Source organism: Silurus aristotelis (assembly GCF_946808225.1).
Source record: "Silurus aristotelis genome assembly, chromosome: 6".
Taxonomy (NCBI): Eukaryota; Metazoa; Chordata; class Actinopteri; order Siluriformes; family Siluridae; genus Silurus; species Silurus aristotelis.
In genome coordinates this window covers 23,990,278-24,008,838 of record NC_139579.1, presented here as the reverse complement: position 1 = coordinate 24,008,838, position 18,561 = coordinate 23,990,278, and the positions used below count along the sequence as shown (strand labels likewise).

General features: G+C 36.9%; 1 protein-coding gene across 1 annotated transcript in view; it reads left to right on the top strand.

Annotated features, from left to right (window-relative positions):
* Positions 1 to 18,561, top strand: part of unc79 (unc-79 homolog, NALCN channel complex subunit) — a 36,306-nt gene that overhangs the window by 4,133 nt on the left and 13,612 nt on the right. The window contains exons 3-29 of the mRNA XM_083543470.1: positions 1,166 to 1,479; positions 2,223 to 2,393; positions 3,517 to 3,612; positions 3,707 to 3,762; positions 3,864 to 3,993; positions 5,265 to 5,329; positions 5,981 to 6,069; positions 6,455 to 6,495; positions 6,767 to 6,795; positions 8,695 to 8,924; positions 9,349 to 9,520; positions 9,803 to 10,033; positions 10,128 to 10,318; positions 11,103 to 11,226; positions 11,814 to 11,954; positions 12,304 to 12,519; positions 12,597 to 12,824; positions 12,940 to 13,072; positions 13,249 to 13,328; positions 13,401 to 13,549; positions 13,788 to 13,945; positions 15,564 to 15,745; positions 15,959 to 16,160; positions 16,364 to 16,543; positions 16,859 to 16,927; positions 17,319 to 17,620; positions 17,799 to 17,981. Of these exons, the coding sequence (XP_083399596.1) occupies positions 1,166 to 1,479; positions 2,223 to 2,393; positions 3,517 to 3,612; positions 3,707 to 3,762; positions 3,864 to 3,993; positions 5,265 to 5,329; positions 5,981 to 6,069; positions 6,455 to 6,495; positions 6,767 to 6,795; positions 8,695 to 8,924; positions 9,349 to 9,520; positions 9,803 to 10,033; positions 10,128 to 10,318; positions 11,103 to 11,226; positions 11,814 to 11,954; positions 12,304 to 12,519; positions 12,597 to 12,824; positions 12,940 to 13,072; positions 13,249 to 13,328; positions 13,401 to 13,549; positions 13,788 to 13,945; positions 15,564 to 15,745; positions 15,959 to 16,160; positions 16,364 to 16,543; positions 16,859 to 16,927; positions 17,319 to 17,620; positions 17,799 to 17,981 (4,162 nt within the window). The remainder of the gene's footprint in view (positions 1 to 1,165; positions 1,480 to 2,222; positions 2,394 to 3,516; positions 3,613 to 3,706; positions 3,763 to 3,863; positions 3,994 to 5,264; positions 5,330 to 5,980; positions 6,070 to 6,454; positions 6,496 to 6,766; positions 6,796 to 8,694; positions 8,925 to 9,348; positions 9,521 to 9,802; positions 10,034 to 10,127; positions 10,319 to 11,102; positions 11,227 to 11,813; positions 11,955 to 12,303; positions 12,520 to 12,596; positions 12,825 to 12,939; positions 13,073 to 13,248; positions 13,329 to 13,400; positions 13,550 to 13,787; positions 13,946 to 15,563; positions 15,746 to 15,958; positions 16,161 to 16,363; positions 16,544 to 16,858; positions 16,928 to 17,318; positions 17,621 to 17,798; positions 17,982 to 18,561) is intronic.

Below are 18,561 nucleotides of genomic sequence, written 5' to 3'. Positions count from 1 at the left end.
TTATCCTATTAAGCTATTCTGTTTTTGTATTTGCATCACTGCTATCAAGAACTAGAAATGTACAGAATTTTACATGCAAATGTTTATAGTATAGATAATTGTTTTTAGAGTTTGCACTTTGACCAATGACACATCACACTGTTTTTATGTAATGTGCATCAAAAGACAAATTTTTTTCTCTTCCCAATGCTCTCAAGCCAATCATAGATCAATTAAATATTTGCTGCCATTTTCCTTCAGAGAATTAGGGAAAAATACTCCCAGGAGACAGCAAACACAAACGTCCATCCCCCATTAGTCCACAAGCATAATGCTACCAGCCATTCCGTTTGAAGCAACCTTATTCCTTTTCCATTACAGATTCTTCCCTAACCGTAGACTAGCTACATTTATTTTAGAACTGAAATCCATATGCTTGTTGGATCTCATTAGTTCTCCTCCCCAATGATACTGAGCAAGTATCATAATGTACTTACATACTGACATTATTTTTTATGACGCAATAAACATGTGTTGTGATAAGAGAACTTTTAGTCGAACCTCACATACATGTTTATTACTGGCTGAAGCATGTTTCAGAAGTGTCATCTCTGTATTGTGCCCGAACCAATTTGAAATTGCTCTCATCTTTGACAGCCCCTGCCATTCTTTTTTTTTTGTTTTTTGAACAAAGCATGGTTATTTGGCCTCCTAACTGATTTGACCTGCACGGCTGCCCCGCAACTGATTTAATCAGAGGGGTCAGTGTTTATTTAACGCTCTTCCTCTGGAGAAGTACGGGGCTGCCACTGAAAACATGCCATTTTTTTTTTTATTTTAATTTTTTTTATATTTTTGCTCCTTGTTACCAGATACGCATGAGATGCAGTGATCATTGCAGTTCTTTGCAAGTTTCTGTTGGCATCTTTTTGTTTTTCAATAAAATAAAAATTAAAAAAAGGAAGTAATGCCTCTTTCAAGTTAAAAATTATTTACAAAATGAGAAAAATGAAAAACACATGCTCAGTGATATAAAAGTAGAGACACTGCATCCTATGTGGGATTTATCTGGTTTTGGTTCTTTTCTACTTACACTGTCTCTGTAGAGCCATTTCAATGTAATGTGCTGTTTCTTTGTGTCTTTGTTGTCTCTTTTTTTCCCCTGTTCCCCTCTCCCCCGGAGCAGCATCCTGTCCCGTACAGGCAGGAAGGAGAGCCAGGAAGCTTCCAATTTGGCCGTGCCCATGACCATGTGTCTTTTTCCTGTGCCATTCCCACTCACCCCATCTCTAAGACCACAAGTCAGTTCCATCAACCCTACAGTTACTCGCTCCCTCCTTTACAGCGTTCTGCGGGACGCCCCGGCCGACCGGGGGGGGACCGCCCAGCAGAGTCGGGACGCTCAGCTCTCAGAGTACCCTTCTCTGGACTATCAGGGGCTTTATGCTACCCTCGTCACCTTGCTTGACCTGGTGCCCCTGCTGCAGCACGGTCAGCACGGTGAGTGATCCAAATTCAGAGACATACTAACATGTCATTTAGTCCAATAAACCAAAAAGTGTAGGACCAAATTTGTACACTTCGGATATACATAAATAACTATATATATATATATATATATATATATATATATATATATATATATATATATATATATATATATATATATATATATATATATATATATACACCGTATATCAGAATTGTATTATATTCTGAATAATGAATGAAATCTTTAGATTCTCAGTAATTAAACAAACTCTGACCTGATAGCTATGATTTACCTAACTTAATTCATAAGCTGTATATTCAGAGTTAAAAAATAATAACCTCCTCTAGTGCCTTTGCCAGCATTTTGGGTCTTTGCATGGCATGAATATTTTATCAAACCTTAGAGCACGTATTACTGGTCAAATGCTCTACACCCCTCTGAAGATCAGCTGTCGATCGTGGATTTTACTGAGCAAAGAGTGATCCAAACTTTTTAAGTCTTTTATTAAAATAGCTGTAAAATGTATTTTTCTTTATGCCTTAAATTCCAAAATTTGCTGAGTGTCTGGTTTTATACCAATAATACCAGTATTGTTTAATATAAACAATTTATATCATTTTGATGATCTTTACCAATTTAAATTTTACAATTTCCATAAAATTGTGTGAATCTCAATCCACATGAAGACCAAGAGTATGTTAAATTAGTTTCTTCTCTTGTTTCTTTACTTTTCTACTCTTCCCCTCATCAGATCTGGGGCAGGCCATATTTTACACGACAACATGCCTACTACCCTTTCTCAGCGATGATATTCTCAGCACTTTGCCCTATACTATGATCTCCACCTTAGCCACCTTCCCTCCCTTCCTACACAAAGACATCATAGAATATCTGAGCACGTCTTTCCTCCCTATGGCTATATGTGAGTATTTTGCTGTAATTTATATAAAGGGCACTGCATTCAACTTAATATTAAAAATCTATTATATCAAATGTTTTTTATTGTATGTGTATATATATATATATATATATATATATATATATATATATATATATATATATATATATATATATACAGTGTAAGTATATATATATATATATATATATATATATATATATATATATATATATATATATATATATATATATATATATATATATATATATATATTTTTTTTTTTTTTTTGTATTTCATTAGCAGAGTTGAAATAGCCATATAGATCATGCACTATATGGGCATAAACGGTTTGTTCTTTATCTCTAAAATAGAGCAAGGGATGACAGATTGGGGGCTTGTAAAGACCAAGGGCCATCTTCAGTAAAGTTGATTTCACATCTAGAGCCAAGTAAAATGGAACACTCTGTCCCAAAGATCAACATGATGTTCTCACAGCTTGAATTCCCAGGGTATTGGTGACAGTGAGAGTAAAAATGTACACATCTGTTTGTTATAAAAAATAATTTTAATGCGAGGTGAATGCAAACTACAAACATTTGTGTTATTCAGTCTTCCAGACAATAGTTTTTCATTTATTCATACAGCATAATTAAACTAATAATTAATACATAATTAAATTATAATAAAATAAACTATTAATTTATTAAGACCACTTACAAACCAGAATATCACTCAGTGTTAAAACATTTTTATCTATCTATCTATCTATCTATCTATCTATCTATCTATCTATCTATCTATCTATCTATCTATCTATCTATCTATCTATCTATCTATCTATCTATCTATCTATCTATCTATCTATCTATCTATCTATCTGTCTATCTGTCTGTCTGTCTGTCTGTCTGTCTGTCTGTCTGTCTGTCTGTCTGTCTGTGTGTATGTATATATATATATATATATATGCAGACATTTTAACAATGAATTATATAAAAATATATATTCTTGATTTGTTATTTCTTAAGTTGTTTTCTGAAGTTTCTTAATTTTTACCTGCTAACTCATGTAGTATTTTAAATTAAGGAAACCTTCATGTAAAACTTATCTATGAGATTTCTATAAACTGATGCCTTTTGATTTTTTTAAGTGGGTTCAACTCGGAGAGAAGGAGGGGTCCCTGCATATGTCAATCTCTCTGCTTCATCTATGCTAATGATTGCTATGCAGTATACCTCAAATCCAGGTAGATATATTGTTCCTTTATGGAAAAATTTATTCAATGAATAATGACAAGAAAATAAACATAAGCTAATCAGATGCTTTTATGCTGATTTTAGTGTACCACTGTCAGCTTTTGGAGTGCCTGATGAAGTATAAACAGGAAGTGTGGAAGGTAGCGTTTTAAGATTCTATTATCTTTTGAGAAAATGCTACATGCTAAAATTCTTACATGCTAAGCATTGTCTCTCAAAATGAATCTTTTACTGTTTTAAGGACCTTCTGTACGTAATATCCTATGGCCCATCCCAAGTAAAACCTCCTGCTGTTCAAATGCTCTTCCATTACTGGCCTAATCTCAAGCCTCCAGGTGCTATTAGTGAGTACAGGGGGCTCCAGTATACGGGTGAGTAATTTTCCCCCATTGTGTTCTGTATATGTAAACAATCAAAGGTTTATACAGTGGGGGAAACAATTATTTCAGGGGTGGCCAACCAGTCAAAATACCAAGAGCCACATTTTTTTTACTGTGTTACCGCAAAGAGCCACATCATACACATGGGCACATACGAACATCACCCATCCCTTCCTCTCACACACACACACACACACACACACACACACACACACACACACACACACACACACACACACACACACACACACACACACACACACACACACACACCTCTGCTCAGCCAGATTTATTGTAAATGTCACACACCAGCCATTTTGAGAGCGAACTTGACACCAATTTTTTACTTAAAATGTAAGTACACAATTTGCATATCAAAGTTTGTGTTTGTGTTTTTTTTATGTGCGTGTTCGCTTCGCATGAGTTCATTACGGTATTTTCGTCAAATGCGCTTGTGCGTGAGATGAAAATACCGCAAAGTTTCCCAGTAGGGGCAAGCTCATTTAAGTCCTAAAAATACCGTATTGAACTCAAGCGAAGTGAGCACGCACATAAAAAAAAAAAAACACAAACACAAACACAAACTTTGATATGAACGTAATAGCCGCATGAAACCAGGCAAAAAAACACATGCGGCTTGAGAGCCGCGGGTTGGCCACCCCTGAATTATTTGATCCCCTGCTGATTTTGCTAAATGTACCATCTTATAAATAAATGAACAATCTACAATTTTTATCTACAATTATTTTTTTTATTGATTTTTTAATATTATCTGTTAAATTAAACCTACCATAAAAATTCTAGACTGTTAGGGGTAAATTTAGCAAAATCAGCAGGGGATCAAATAATTATTTCCCTAACTGTACATACCTGATTGAATATATTTTATTATATTAAGAGCAGTTATTGTTGTATGAGACTATTTAAAAAAAATTGTTTTGGAATGAAAATGTGTTGAGCAGTTATTATGTAGTAACTATAGTCCTTAGGACATGTGAATTCAAGACAATGGAAAAGCATCTTTTATAGCGCTATGAAGATAATTTGTACGAGGCTGTGATGTCAACGAAGTGTTTAAAAAATGTGTCAATTATTTAAAATAGAAATAGAAAATGAGAATAGAATAGAAAAAACCTTTCTGCATTCAAGAAGCACTCTAAACTATTAATCAACAATTCAATATTGTTCCTCTTTTCTAAAATCACTGCATTAAAATGTTCCTTAAAATCCTCCTCCTTTGCTCCTCTCACCCACTTCTGCAGCCTGGAATCCCATTCACTGCCAACATATTGAGTGTCATAATTCAATTAATAAGCCAGCAGTGAAGGTACAGTAGAATCTAGTTTACTAATAATAATCTCATTTGAGTATGTGCCCATTTATATGTATCTGTTTTCTTTCATTTACATTTTTCACTATATAAGGGCTATATAAAAAAGGCAAGCACCTTTGCAAGCATGAGTAAAAACACACATACAAGCACACCCACGCACTAACGTCTCTGATAATGTCTGTAGCCATTTGTTCTTCTTTGTCAGTATTGACTCAGCTTGCACACTCAAGTGAAAATGAAACAGGAATAGACATGCCCCGCATTTCAATTACTGCAGGTCTGAGAGGGGGCAGTGCGTTCTGAGCTGGAGGTGGGGAAGCTTAATTGGAAGATATGACCCGGTGCGGCCGGAGGATGGGGTGATTGCATGAGTAGAAGAGCTCTGTAAATTACTGGACATTGTATTAAGAGCTGCCGCCCAACTGCTGCCCCTTTAGGGCTTCAATATGGCAATAAATTAAAACCAACATATTTCAGGATGTATGTGCTTGTGACGTTTAAATCTCAAATGATTCAGATGTCAAAAAATCCTACTTTTAATTGCTAAATGATGGACAACCAAAGTGCATCATCCTGATGTTTTTTCCTGTTAGTAATATTGTCTAATCTAGTCCAGTAACATGCCTGTTGTATTTTTCCACTCAGATGTGCATCGACCCGACTCTCTCGGTTGCTCTGGGAGACAAGCCTCCTCCTCTGTATATCTGTGAAGAATGCAGTCAGAGGATTGCAGGGTAGGCTTTATTTCTTAGGTACATTCTAGGAACCCAGTGGTCTGTAAATGTGTGCCTGACCGGTCATGGTGTTTGCTCACCTGAGTAGTAACCATGGGTATATTATCCCCTCTTTGCTAAGAGTCTGTAACATTATCATTGTTAATTAAACATCTGTGGGCTTTACCCTGATCATTAATCTTGCCTTCCACGTGGCCTCATGTGGTAAATGACCTGTAGCATTGTGTAAAAAGATATCGAAAGAGTAATGAAATTGAGCCACAGTACGCAGGGTTGGTTAGAGGGCTATAGGTTGTCAATATTGGTTTTTAAACAAATCTTGTAGGAGGTATAAATCTTTTATGTGTGTTCTCCTGCTCTTTTTTCTTATGTTTTGCATCTGCAGAGACCATGCAGAGTGGCTGGTTGATGTACTCTTACCTCAAGGTCAGCATTATTATTATCTTGTAAATCTTACATGTTAAATAAAAACACACCCAACACATGAACACACTTACAGAAACATAGTCAATTTTGGTACACATTAATAATTTTTGCCATTTTTTCAAGTGTGCCAATAAACCAGTTGCTCATTTTACTGTATAAATAATTCACATATAAAGCTTTCACCAGATAATTAAGTATGTTGCACATTTAGATTGAGCTGTGCTGGAACATCTAGCATATTAATAACAATATCCTATGTTATTTCACACAGCTGAAATATCTGCTATTTGTCAGAAGAAGGTAAGATTTTTACTGATGTCTATTATTATGGTGTATTTGGATGAATATAATCATGTCACTAGGACATCGTGTCTTTCAGCATCGAATTGGGTCATTTATTGTGCAGAAGCCTGTGTTTTCCAATAGAATTACAGTTTTTTGTCTTATATTTGCATTTTTTACTGAATGCACTCTGACAATTATATTTAGGTTGCACATGCTGTATTTAGACTGGTTCAAATTGTGACCATTATGGTGTGTTGCCTGGTGGTTGCCATGGTAGTCAGGATCTCATCTGTAATAGATATAATCAGCTCACGTTCTTACATCTGCGTGCATGTTACTGCCGCTTGTGCAATCTAATATGCAGCATCAGCCTAAAGATTTTAAATGGCTGAACAGTAAACAGTAAATATTTCTGTTCAGTCATTTTCAAGACATAAGTAAAGACATTAGAACTAAAAAATTTCAGTCTGAATTAAATTATTTTATAATTATTTTTCTTATTATTCATTTATTCATTTTAAAGCATACTACTCAGTAACATCTATGAATTATTCAGAATGACACTGAAAGTAATAGAAAAGAAATGTAGGAACAAGAGTGATGAATATAAGTATGAATCCATTGACAAGTCCTTGAGGCTTAAATATATTAATGCTAATTTATCGATAGAAATAAGGAAAATATATGATGTAGACTGTGCATCATAGATATCAGATAATATTTATTTAAAGATTACATTTCAACATGATAAGGTTGATCAGGTAAAAATGCATTCATAGTTCTTTTTAGAACTGTCCTTGCAAACACACAGCATAGTGTTCTTGTTCATCATGGAACTAGAAGGCAATGATGATGTGGGTCCTGGAAAACTTCCTCACTGTGTTCTCACAGTGAGCCAGGAAGCAGTTGGTGGTAATCTCAGGTAGAGTGCCTGAAACAGTCACACTGTGTTTTCAGTACGAGGCAGCTGTCCGGAAGCTTAAAGTGTTTTGCTCATTTTTAATCCACAACCTTTTAAATAGGCTTTGTCATTGTATAATGCAAAACGGTATTTTCTACTGATGTGCATACTGGGCCAGGTTTCTCATTTAGATAAGTGTATTGCTTAGAATGCATCTTATTATTGTGTACTCTTACCATTGTACATCCTTTAAGAACCAGTAATAATGATGATGATAGTAATAATAATAATAATAATAATAATAATAATAATAATAATAATAATAATAATAATAATAATAATAATAATAATAATAATGTGTTAATAATTTTTCAATCATGATTTAATATGCCTTTATATCTTAACAAGTCAAAAACAATTGCATTAATAAGCATTTCTAACACTGATATTCTATAATTGCTGGATTTTGGACAATTTTGACCAACACTTTTATGTGTTTTTAGAACAAAAACATATCACAGCCTGATAATCAATTCAATGCCCAAACATTTGTGTCAAAACCTTGTTTTTAAGGATGTCTGCAAAGCGATGGGCAGCAATTACATGCTCTTAATGTTTTACTGACAAATAGACCCAGTATAGGAGTATCCAATATTTTAATAACTAATGCTTTTTCTAATACTTAATATGAATAATGAACATGTTAATATAACAAAATAACACTATATTAGGAATGCGCCAGAAATACTGAATGATCAGGTTAAGGTTGTCTCGTCCTTGACCATGCTTCATATTTTTTTGCAAAATGATGCATTGTTGGTTCTTTTTGTATTCCTGGCATCCCTGTATATGCATTGCTAATAAATAACTGTGCTTCTTTTATGTGACATGGATGGATTTTATTGATTTCTTTTCCTCTTGCCACCTCCTTCTGGTCCTCTGTTTCTGCCTGTCTGTCTGTTGATTTACTTACCCTCTCTGTCGCTGGCTCTCCCTCTGTTTCTGGCCAACAGAACTGCAGCTCTCATGTGAGACGGGCTGTTGTCACCTGCTTCTCGGCCGGCTGCTGCGGTCGGCATGGCAACCGGCCCGTTCGCTACTGCAAGCGTTGCCATGTCAACCACCACAGCAGTGAGGTGGGTGCTTCAGCAGAGACTCATCTGTACCAGACTTCTCCTCCCCCTATAAACACCCGTGAGTGCGGAGCCGAGGAGCTCGTCTGCACTGTGGAGTCTGTCATCAGGTACCCACTCTGCAGTGACTTGCACTGAGCTTAAAACTGTATGATGCACATAGAATTTACACAGTAACAGACTTTCATGTGATGCATTATATATTATAAGGTCATTTTTTTTTTTTTTTAATTGCGCATAATTATTCCTATACAACTGGGTACTAATAATAATTCACATAAATGTTAATAAATTATCTTATATATGTATGTATCAAATAAACTGTATATACAGAGTACATTATTTATACAATTTATCAATTTACTTGTCAGCTCAAATCTAACACTGAAGCCTCATTCCCCTAATTATTGACGCAAAGCATTTTGGTTTACAGGACAGTAAAAATATGGACTTATTGACATTTTTCTGTATTATTAGCTGAATCGTTCATTGTGTCATTAGGTCTTGTCTGCTATTTGTCTCACACTGTGTTAGCCTGCTAAAAGAGGCAGAGATCCATGCAGAGCAGCGGGAGTTTGAGATGAACCGCCGGCGTCAGATGGGCCTCTCCACCTCCCACCACTCTCTCGACAACCTGGAATTTGATAACAAAGAGGATGACCAGCATGATCAGAGGCTGCTTAGTCAGTTTGGCATCTGGCTCTTGGTAAAGAGTGTATCCATGTTCTGAATGTGTGTATTGGATTTTGTGTAAAAAATTGTAATATGCTCAGGTTTTCAGGTTTTTTTTGGTATTATAATGATAATAGACTGCTGTATTCCACAAAAACATTATCACTCTATCCTTTACTAAAGCAGTCACTCGACTAATGCCATATCAATACAGCTAATGCACTACTACAGCTGTACTAACAAGTTACCTGCCCATCTTTCAAACCTTCATCTCCTTTCGCCTATCCATACTTCCATTCTATTTATACTGCTTTAGGTGAGCCTGTGTTCCCCAAGTGAGAACACGCCCACAGAGAGCCTTGCTCGTCTGGTTAGCATGGTCTTCCAATGGTTCCACTCCACTGCTTACATGATGGATGATGAAGTGGGCAGTCTAGTAGAGAAGCTCAAGCCCCAGTTTGTCACAAAGTGGCTCAAGACTGTCTGTGATGTGCGTTTTGATGTCATGGTCATGTGCCTGTTGCCCAAGCCAGTGGAGTTTGCCAGAGTAAGAAGTCTTTGTTTATTAAATTGCTTTAATGGCTCCCTTGACTGTATGACTATTAGTAAATGCACGTATTTATGTGCATGTGTGCTTACAGGTGGGCGGCTACTGGGATAAATCCTGCAGTACAGTTTCACAGCTGAAGGAGGGCCTGAACCGAATCCTGTGTTTAATTCCCTATAACGTGATTAGCCAGCCACTTTGGGAGTGTTTTATGCCTGAATGGCTGGAGGCCATACGTACTGAAGTGCCAGACAACCAGCTAAAAGAGTTCCGGGAAGTCCTTAGGTATAGTTATTAATTTTTAATAGAACACTCAGTATTATTGTATTATAGTTATTTTTAGTTACTGTTAATCAAGCAGCTTTGCTGACTTTTATTATAAATAACATTGAACATGTGGTTTTGTCGAATGGGTTTGGCAACAAAGCTTCACTGCATATGGTGCTGTTTGTTTTAGATGATAATAACTTTATTTGCTGAGAACACGTAAAAAAAAAAGTCAGTCACAAATTTTACACTCTTATTTTGTTCTAAACACACTTAGATTTCAGATTTCTTAGGAAATCTGGATCTGAAAACACTACACAGAATAGAAAAAATTGCACAAAGTGGAGAATTTGTGTGCTATACATAGGACGCCATGTATTTTCAAGTGTGATTAACACTCAGGTGTTGTGATGCATAGCTCAAAGAAAACCCCCATGGTGCTCTTACTTGGCCTGTCTTAGTTACCATAGCAACCCACTAGGTGCTATTGACCTTCATCACGAATAAGGTCAAACATGAAAGCCCCTTTGGCTCTGTGGAATTATTTCTGTACTAAGCAGCCTTATAGAGGTCAGTATTAATGAGAAGTTAGCAGTTTGTATGCCTTTAGCTAAGTCTCCTGTCCTCATTTGTCTCTATGAAGAATCCTCAATGAGTTTACGTTTTAGATTAATTAAGTCTCTTCATTCGACTTGAAGTTAATGTTGGACCTAAATATTTCTTTCATGGGTTTGACTTTATTGTGAAGCAGGTGTTGCCATGTTGTTCTCTCTCACCTCTTTGTATTTGCTTTTTCCTACAGCAAGATGTTTGATATCGAGTTATGTCCACTGCCTTTCTCCATGGAGGAGATGTTTGGTTTCATTAGTTGTAGATTTACTGGCTATCCTGCCTCAGTACAAGAACAAGCCTTACTATGGCTACATGTGAGTATATATTAACACTGTGTATATGAGAATACTACATATGTCCACAATAAACATACATAGGCAATGTGGTAATCACAGTAACAATTTCTGGACCTTGATTCTCTTGTCAACTTTAAGAACTAAGTTTGTATATGCCATGTATCTATTTTAAGAGGATTATGGGAAAAAATATATATATAAAGGCATGGCACATGCTGAGTATGGATCTGGGCCAGTGGTATCTTGAGACAAACACATTGAGCCAAAGCTCCCAGATTTTAGTCTTTGATGTCACATTTTTTTAGCTACTGACTTTTCTTGTGCATCCTAAACACTCAGCAGAGAGCCTCATCTTTATGTCCATCAGTGTCATTTAAAAAAAATGAAAATTTTTACATCCATGTAAGAAAGTGCAATGATGTCATCCCTAGATCTAGGACACTACATTGACATGCGTTGACAGTTTTTAAAGTGTGGCATCATGATGCTTCAGTTTTACACGTAACCATCTGTGTGTATATTTGTGTGCTTGCACTAAACCTGATGCTTGATGTCTTTCAGACAATGATGTCATAATATATATTTTTATTACTCAATGGGTGCAGGTGCTGTCTGAGCTGGACATCGTTGTGCCCCTGCAGCTTTTGATTGGCATGTTCTCAGATGGTGTGAACTCTGTGAAGGAGCTGGCTAATCAACGGAAGACTCGAGGCACAGACCTAACAGGAAGTTCTGGGGCCCGAAGGGTATTTATTAACTCAATTAGATTCTGTATAGTATGCTTGTGCAATGTGCAAAGACTGCTCAATTATTGGGTGCAATATTAAAGGGAGGCCGGTTGTCATGACAACAGGGCAAAGACTAAATATAGTCTCTTTAAAAGGCTTGATTGTTGGCAAGGAAGTGATACATCCAAAACCACTGGATTACTGAATGTAAAAGAGGATCATGGTTTTCATTGCTAATAAATTTTAATAGTGTTTTGACACTTATAGTGTTGACAACTAAAATTTCAAATGTGTGAAGAATCTGTTTTAATTAAGGAGGCTTATATCATTTGTAATGATCTTGCTGTGTCTGTGTATCTGTATGTAGGTGAGTGTGGTGTCAGACCCTGGTAGAAGAGGGCATAACAACACCCTAAGTCCTTTTCCCAGTCCTTTCCGAAGCCCATTTCGTAGCCCTTTGCGTTGTAGCCCCTTTAAGAACCTGGGTCATGCCACAGGGAACTGTGCTCTAGACTTGGACTGTGATGATGATGACATGAACCTGGGCTGCTTCATCCTCATGTTTGATCTCATCCTCAAACAGGTGAATAATGCAACAGGACTATAAATGACACTACTTCAGAAATTGTAAGTGATTCCAGTGTTTTATTGTTTGTGTAGATGGAGCTTCAGGATGATGGAGTGACTCTGGGATTGGAAGGCAGCCTGGGAAGAGACATTGTGGGGATCATTAACAGTGTGTTTCAGGCTCCCTGGGGTGGCGCACACACCTGCCAGAAGGACGAGAAGGCTATGGAGTGCAGCCTGTGCCAGTCCAGCATCCTCTGCTACCAGCTGGGCTGTGAGCTACTCCAGAGACTCACACCTCCTGAGGAGATATGCCTAGTGGTGAGATAGCATACTTAGAAACACACACATATCAACATCAGAAGAAAAACCATGCAAGGATTAATAGTAGTATATAGTAAATAAATAAAGTAGCCATATTTGTTTTCCCTAACAGGAGCCTGCAGACGGTCTTGAGGAAAGTCTGGTCTTTCCGAGATCTGAACAATGCCTCAAAGCTGAGAATAGCACAGAAGAGGGAGCATGCCAGGACAACCCTGTCAACCAGAGTGAATCCTTTGATAATCAGCGTATGTTTGCATGATGGCTTTTAGAAAAATTAGATAACGTGCAGCAATTAGTGATATTAAGCAATATCTGTTTTATGCAGACAGCAGCAGCAGTACCCTGAGACTCAGTTTGAAAAGACAATCATGATTCCATGTTGTATTCCTGTTTTCATGTTGTATTATCTTCTTTTCAACAGCTTTAAAGAATAATACTGAAAAGAAATTTTCATATCAGCAGCTTCCAGCTTCTCTTAGGCTTATTTATACCATACTCCAGGTAAACATCACTTTCACTTGTTTAATAGACTGCACACAAGACTTTCAGGTAAATACTGTTTTTCCACTGTAGGAGATGGCTAAGTTTGAGGAGCCTGACATCCTCTACAACATGTTGAACTGTGTGAGGATTCTGTGTCTGCATGGGGAGTGTCTGTATCACGCCCGCAAAGACCACCCTCAGTTTCTGGCCTACATACAAGAGAAGATGCTTATTCCCAGGTATTCATTAGAGCAGGGATAAGTAATAGCCTGAAAAATATTATCCTTTGTATGTAATGAAAATTATGTCCACCCCATTTCTATAAGCATTGTGTTACATAATAACTATACCCATAAATCTGCTTTTTGACTTTTGAAAGCATTTTGGAAAATAGGACAATGGCTTATGACAAAAAAAAACCAAAAATGTGTTCGTTATTGTGTATGTGTGTGATCCAATATCTGCTCTGGTGCCCAGCCTGTGGTCCATGCTGAAGTCTGAGTTCTGCCAGCTGGCCTCCCTAGCAGTTCCTCAGCTGCTCCATGCTCTCTCGATGTCCCATGGAGCTGATATTTTCTGGAAATTGGTGGACAACAGTTTTAACAACAAGGACTGGAAGATTCGCTTTGAAGCAGGTCAGCTGTATATGCAAATCTGGTCTTTTTGTTGTTGTTTTTTTCTGTTGGCTGACTAAAGGCAGCGGTATTGTGACATTAATCCTAGTATGAAAAAAATTAGATCAGTAAGCCAATATACTAGAAATAGGTATGCTTTTTTTAAATTAAACTTTGATGTCCTCTTTTTGAATACTGCATCGGAGTTTACCGTTTTACTAATGTAGGATTGTGCATATGTGTGTTTGCATGTAAGTTCATTCTCTATTGGTTGCTATGGTTACCGGGCTGGCTCCTACAGCGTTGAGGAATAGTAGGATTAAAGAGGCTTCTTATGATGATAGTCAGAGAGCAGCTATGATCTTGTAGGGGGACTGAGAGGATGTTTGACTTGATCATTACATAGTAAAAGTATGCTTGAGATAAAGTGAATAATGGTGAAACAGAGTATACAGTCTACAGCTTTTTTTGTCTTTAAATATTTTTCTCCGTTTTATCCCCAGTGTGCTATTAAAGTCAAATATTTTATTTAAGCTAATACACTATAATAATAATAAGCTGATACACTATATTACCAAAAGTATTCAGTCACCTGACATTTCCTGCTATATGTGGTTCTTTTTTCAAACTGTTACCACAAAGCTGAAGGCATTCAGTTGTACAGGACGTCTTTAGATGTGCTATAATAAAATCTAGCATTTACTTGGAACTTGGAAACCCAAACCTGTTCCAGCATGGCAAGGTCCCTGTGCACAAAGTGAGCTCCTTGAAGATACATGCTTTGGAGAGAAAGCTCTTGAGTGGCCTGCTATAGAGCTCAGATCTCATCCCTACTAAACACCTTTGGGATGAATTGGAAAGCTGACAGCACCCCAGGAATCCTCACCTACATCATAACCTCCATAACACGCTTGTGGCTGATAAACACAAATATCCATAAGCACCCTCCAAAACATAGTAGAATGCAATGCTCAAAAATCACATACCAAACTTATAGGCAGGTGACCCAATACTTTTGCCAATATAGTGTATATCAGTAGGGTAGAGCACCCTATTTAGACAGAAAGTGATAATCACTTTTCATAAGCATGCAGAGTTGGCTTTTTCATGCCTAGTGATTATTTAATATTAGAATCGTGCATTAGTGCATTAGTACTCAAACCTCATTGTTTCATGCAACCACAGAATTTCACACTGAAAACTGTAAAAACATTGAAAAAAAAGGAACGCTATTTAAACAATGTTCATCTAAAATGAATTTTACAGATCGCTGTAAACAGCTGTGAACATAGCAGATTAGTTGTTGGTCACCTTGTTCCTTAAATCATAGGAACTGTTACTTATGTAAATGTTGATAATCATCTAAAAAACAAACATCATTGTTGTGTTTTTTTTATTCTGTAATTGTATGTATATTATGTAGTATTATAGTAAGATATAAAATGTAATGTGCTCTGGTGACTAGTCTCAGAAGTCATATATGGCTGACTATAGTGCGCCATCTACTGATGCTGCAGATTACATGTAACCCATCTATTAAGGAACTAAATATCCAAATAAATGAAAATATTTGATAATAATTACAACAAAGGGCCTTTTATCAAACTAGTAACTGAACTGTAAGTATATGTGTTTACAGTGGAGCGAGTTGCAGTGTTGTGTCGCTTTCTGGACATTTGCTCAGTAAACAAGAGCCACTTGCTGAAGTACTCACTGGCTCAGGCTTTCTGCTGCTTTCTGGCTAGTATCGAGGACGTCAACCCTGCTGTGGCCACCAGAGCCAGGCTACTACTAGACACCCTTAAACGACCATCACTGCAGGTGCATGCACATGCACATGCACATGCACCCACACACACACACTCACACACACACACACACACACACACACATGCACAATAATAATTGTCAAACCATAATAACTATATAACTATTACCATAACTGAAATGGTAATCAAACCTGCAGTAATGTTAAATAGTATCGATTCTGTGCTTTGTGATATTGTGTTTTAATGTCTGTTCATTTCCCTTAAGGGCCTGTGTCTGTGCCTGGACTTCCAGTTTGACACAGTCGTGAGAGACCGTCCCATAATCCTAAGCAAATTGCTTTTGCTGCACTCATTAAAGCCGGATATCCCTGCACTGAGCTGGGAATTCTTCGTTAATCGTTTTGAGACACTGTCCCTTGAGGCTCAGCTACACCTAGACTGCAACAAGGAATTTCCTTTCCCTACCAGTAAGCCTGAATCTATATGTGTATACTTGCCTGCTTTATAATCACAGCTTCAAGGCATTAGCTTCTTGAATAGACACAATTTGGTCTCACAATCTGTGTAATATCTGTGTCTTTCCCAAAAACACATACATTTTTGAATGCAGTTAGAATGTCTGCATTGTGCTGCTTTAGTAACGGTTTGGTTTTCTCCTTAATAACCCAAGCCATCACTGCAGTGCGAACTAATACAGCCAATCTGAGCGATGCAGCCATGTGGAAGATCAGACGAGCTCGTTTTGCACGTAATCGGCAGAAGAGTGTCCGTTCACTCAGAGACAGTGTGAAAGGAACATCTGGCTCGAAACGTGCCTTTTCTCTGCCCGAGACATTTTGCGCCAAGCTGCGTGAGTCATCTCACTTATCTTTCACTGAATTTGACTCTTCCCTTCTGTATACCTTCATCTTTCTGCTGCCTTACTCACCACAATGCTAGGATGTATTAATAATTTATAACTGTCACTTTTTATCTTAATACTATAGTCACTGCACACAACACTTTGAGTCCCAGAATAAAAGCTCACAGACAATTAGTCATAGAGTATACGTAAAAGTTCAGAAATAGGCAATATTCTGATGTAAATATCTGTGGCATTGGTTGAAATGTGTTTGAGTAGTGTGCTAATATGTGAGTCATTATATTCCTAATTGTGATTTCTTAGCGCTAAAGCTCACAAGACAGGAGCATTCGGCACCCACACTTGGAGATATGCTTGAGAAAGTCTTGCCAGGTAATTAATTTTGGCAACTAACAGTGGTTTTCATGAATAAATTAAAAACCTCCTTAATGATGCAGCAATGATACTAATCATTCCCAGTTAAGCAAATAATCAGCTCATCACTTTATTGATAAGGTGTGTTTATCCTTTTTTTTTTTTTGCTTTATTTAACCACTTACCATTTTGAAGATTGGTAAATCTTGCTGTATCGATGGTACATAAGACGGTTTTCACGGTAGACATTTACATTGATAACCTTAAAATTAAATGAACCAGTTCTTTCATCCACCTTAACCTTTAGATGAATCACTGGGCTAAGTTTAGCATTCACATCTTATGACTCAGTTTATATTCGGAAGCCCTCCAATCAAATACTGAATATGCAAACCTCTACTTTTTGCACCACATCTGCCAGCTCAAAGCTCTCCTCCTGAGGATGACTCAGGCATTAAGGACCTCCTCCCAGAGGACACTGGCATAGACCACCAGACTGTTCACCAGCTCATTATGGTACTTATGAAGTTCATGGCAAAGGATAAGAGCAGTGCAGAAGCTGACATTGGCAGTGCCAAAGCCTTTAATACGGTCAAGAGGCACCTGTATGTATTACTAGGCTACGATCAGCAGATCGGCTGTTTTATGATCGCACCTCAGAAGATGCGTTCCTCCACCTGCTTCAACGCATTTATTGCTGGCATTGCACAGGTGAGATGTTCACCGATTCTGTTCATTTATCAACCTTATTTACCTTAAAATGAATCAAAAATCTAACAAAACAGAATTATTCATTTTAACAACATCAGCAAACTAATACAAATATATTCAAATAAATGTTTACAATTAAAGCAGATATGTATTGTATTTGTGTTAATGCTTCTATAAGGTGATGGATTACAACATAAGTTTGGGGAAGCAGTTGCTGCCTCTTGTGGTCCAGGTGCTGAAGTACTGCACATGCCCTCAGCTTAGACCTAATTTCCAGGAGGCACCTCGCTGTTCACTTTGGGCTCTGAGGCCACACATCAGGCAGATGTGGCTTAAAGCTTTACTTGTCATTCTCTACAAGGTATAGAATTTCCTTTTTGTCCTTCTTAGGCACCTTGTTTTTCAAATACAAATTTTTATGTGTTTGTAGATGTAAGTCTTAATTTCGAATTCTCAAACAATTACAAACAAAAGGTTTTTTTGTCAGTAAATAAATATTTGACCTAACAAACCACTGTCCAGACATTAAACATAATAAAGGATTTTGGGTTTTGTGCAAAAGTAAAAGTCACTAGAGCAACTGTGGCAGATTCTCCAAAATGCTTAATACAACCATTTATTTTCATATAAATATTCACAAACTCTACCTGAGACTTATAATCCATTTTAAAAAGTGAAGGTTAACCACATCTATTTTTGACCAGTATAGTTTTTTACTGATTACTTTTTTTACAGTCATTTTGTGTTGAAATGATTAGTTACTTTTGAAAGCATCTTAGCTTTACAACATTTCATGTTGCATGTGCCTAAGACTATATATTATTTATTACAAATATGCAGACAGATTACGGTTTTTTTTTTGAGGAATGAAAAACATATAACTTGTGTTGAAAATTGTGGTAAGCACCAAATTTGACCCAATTTGTTGAACCATATCCTCA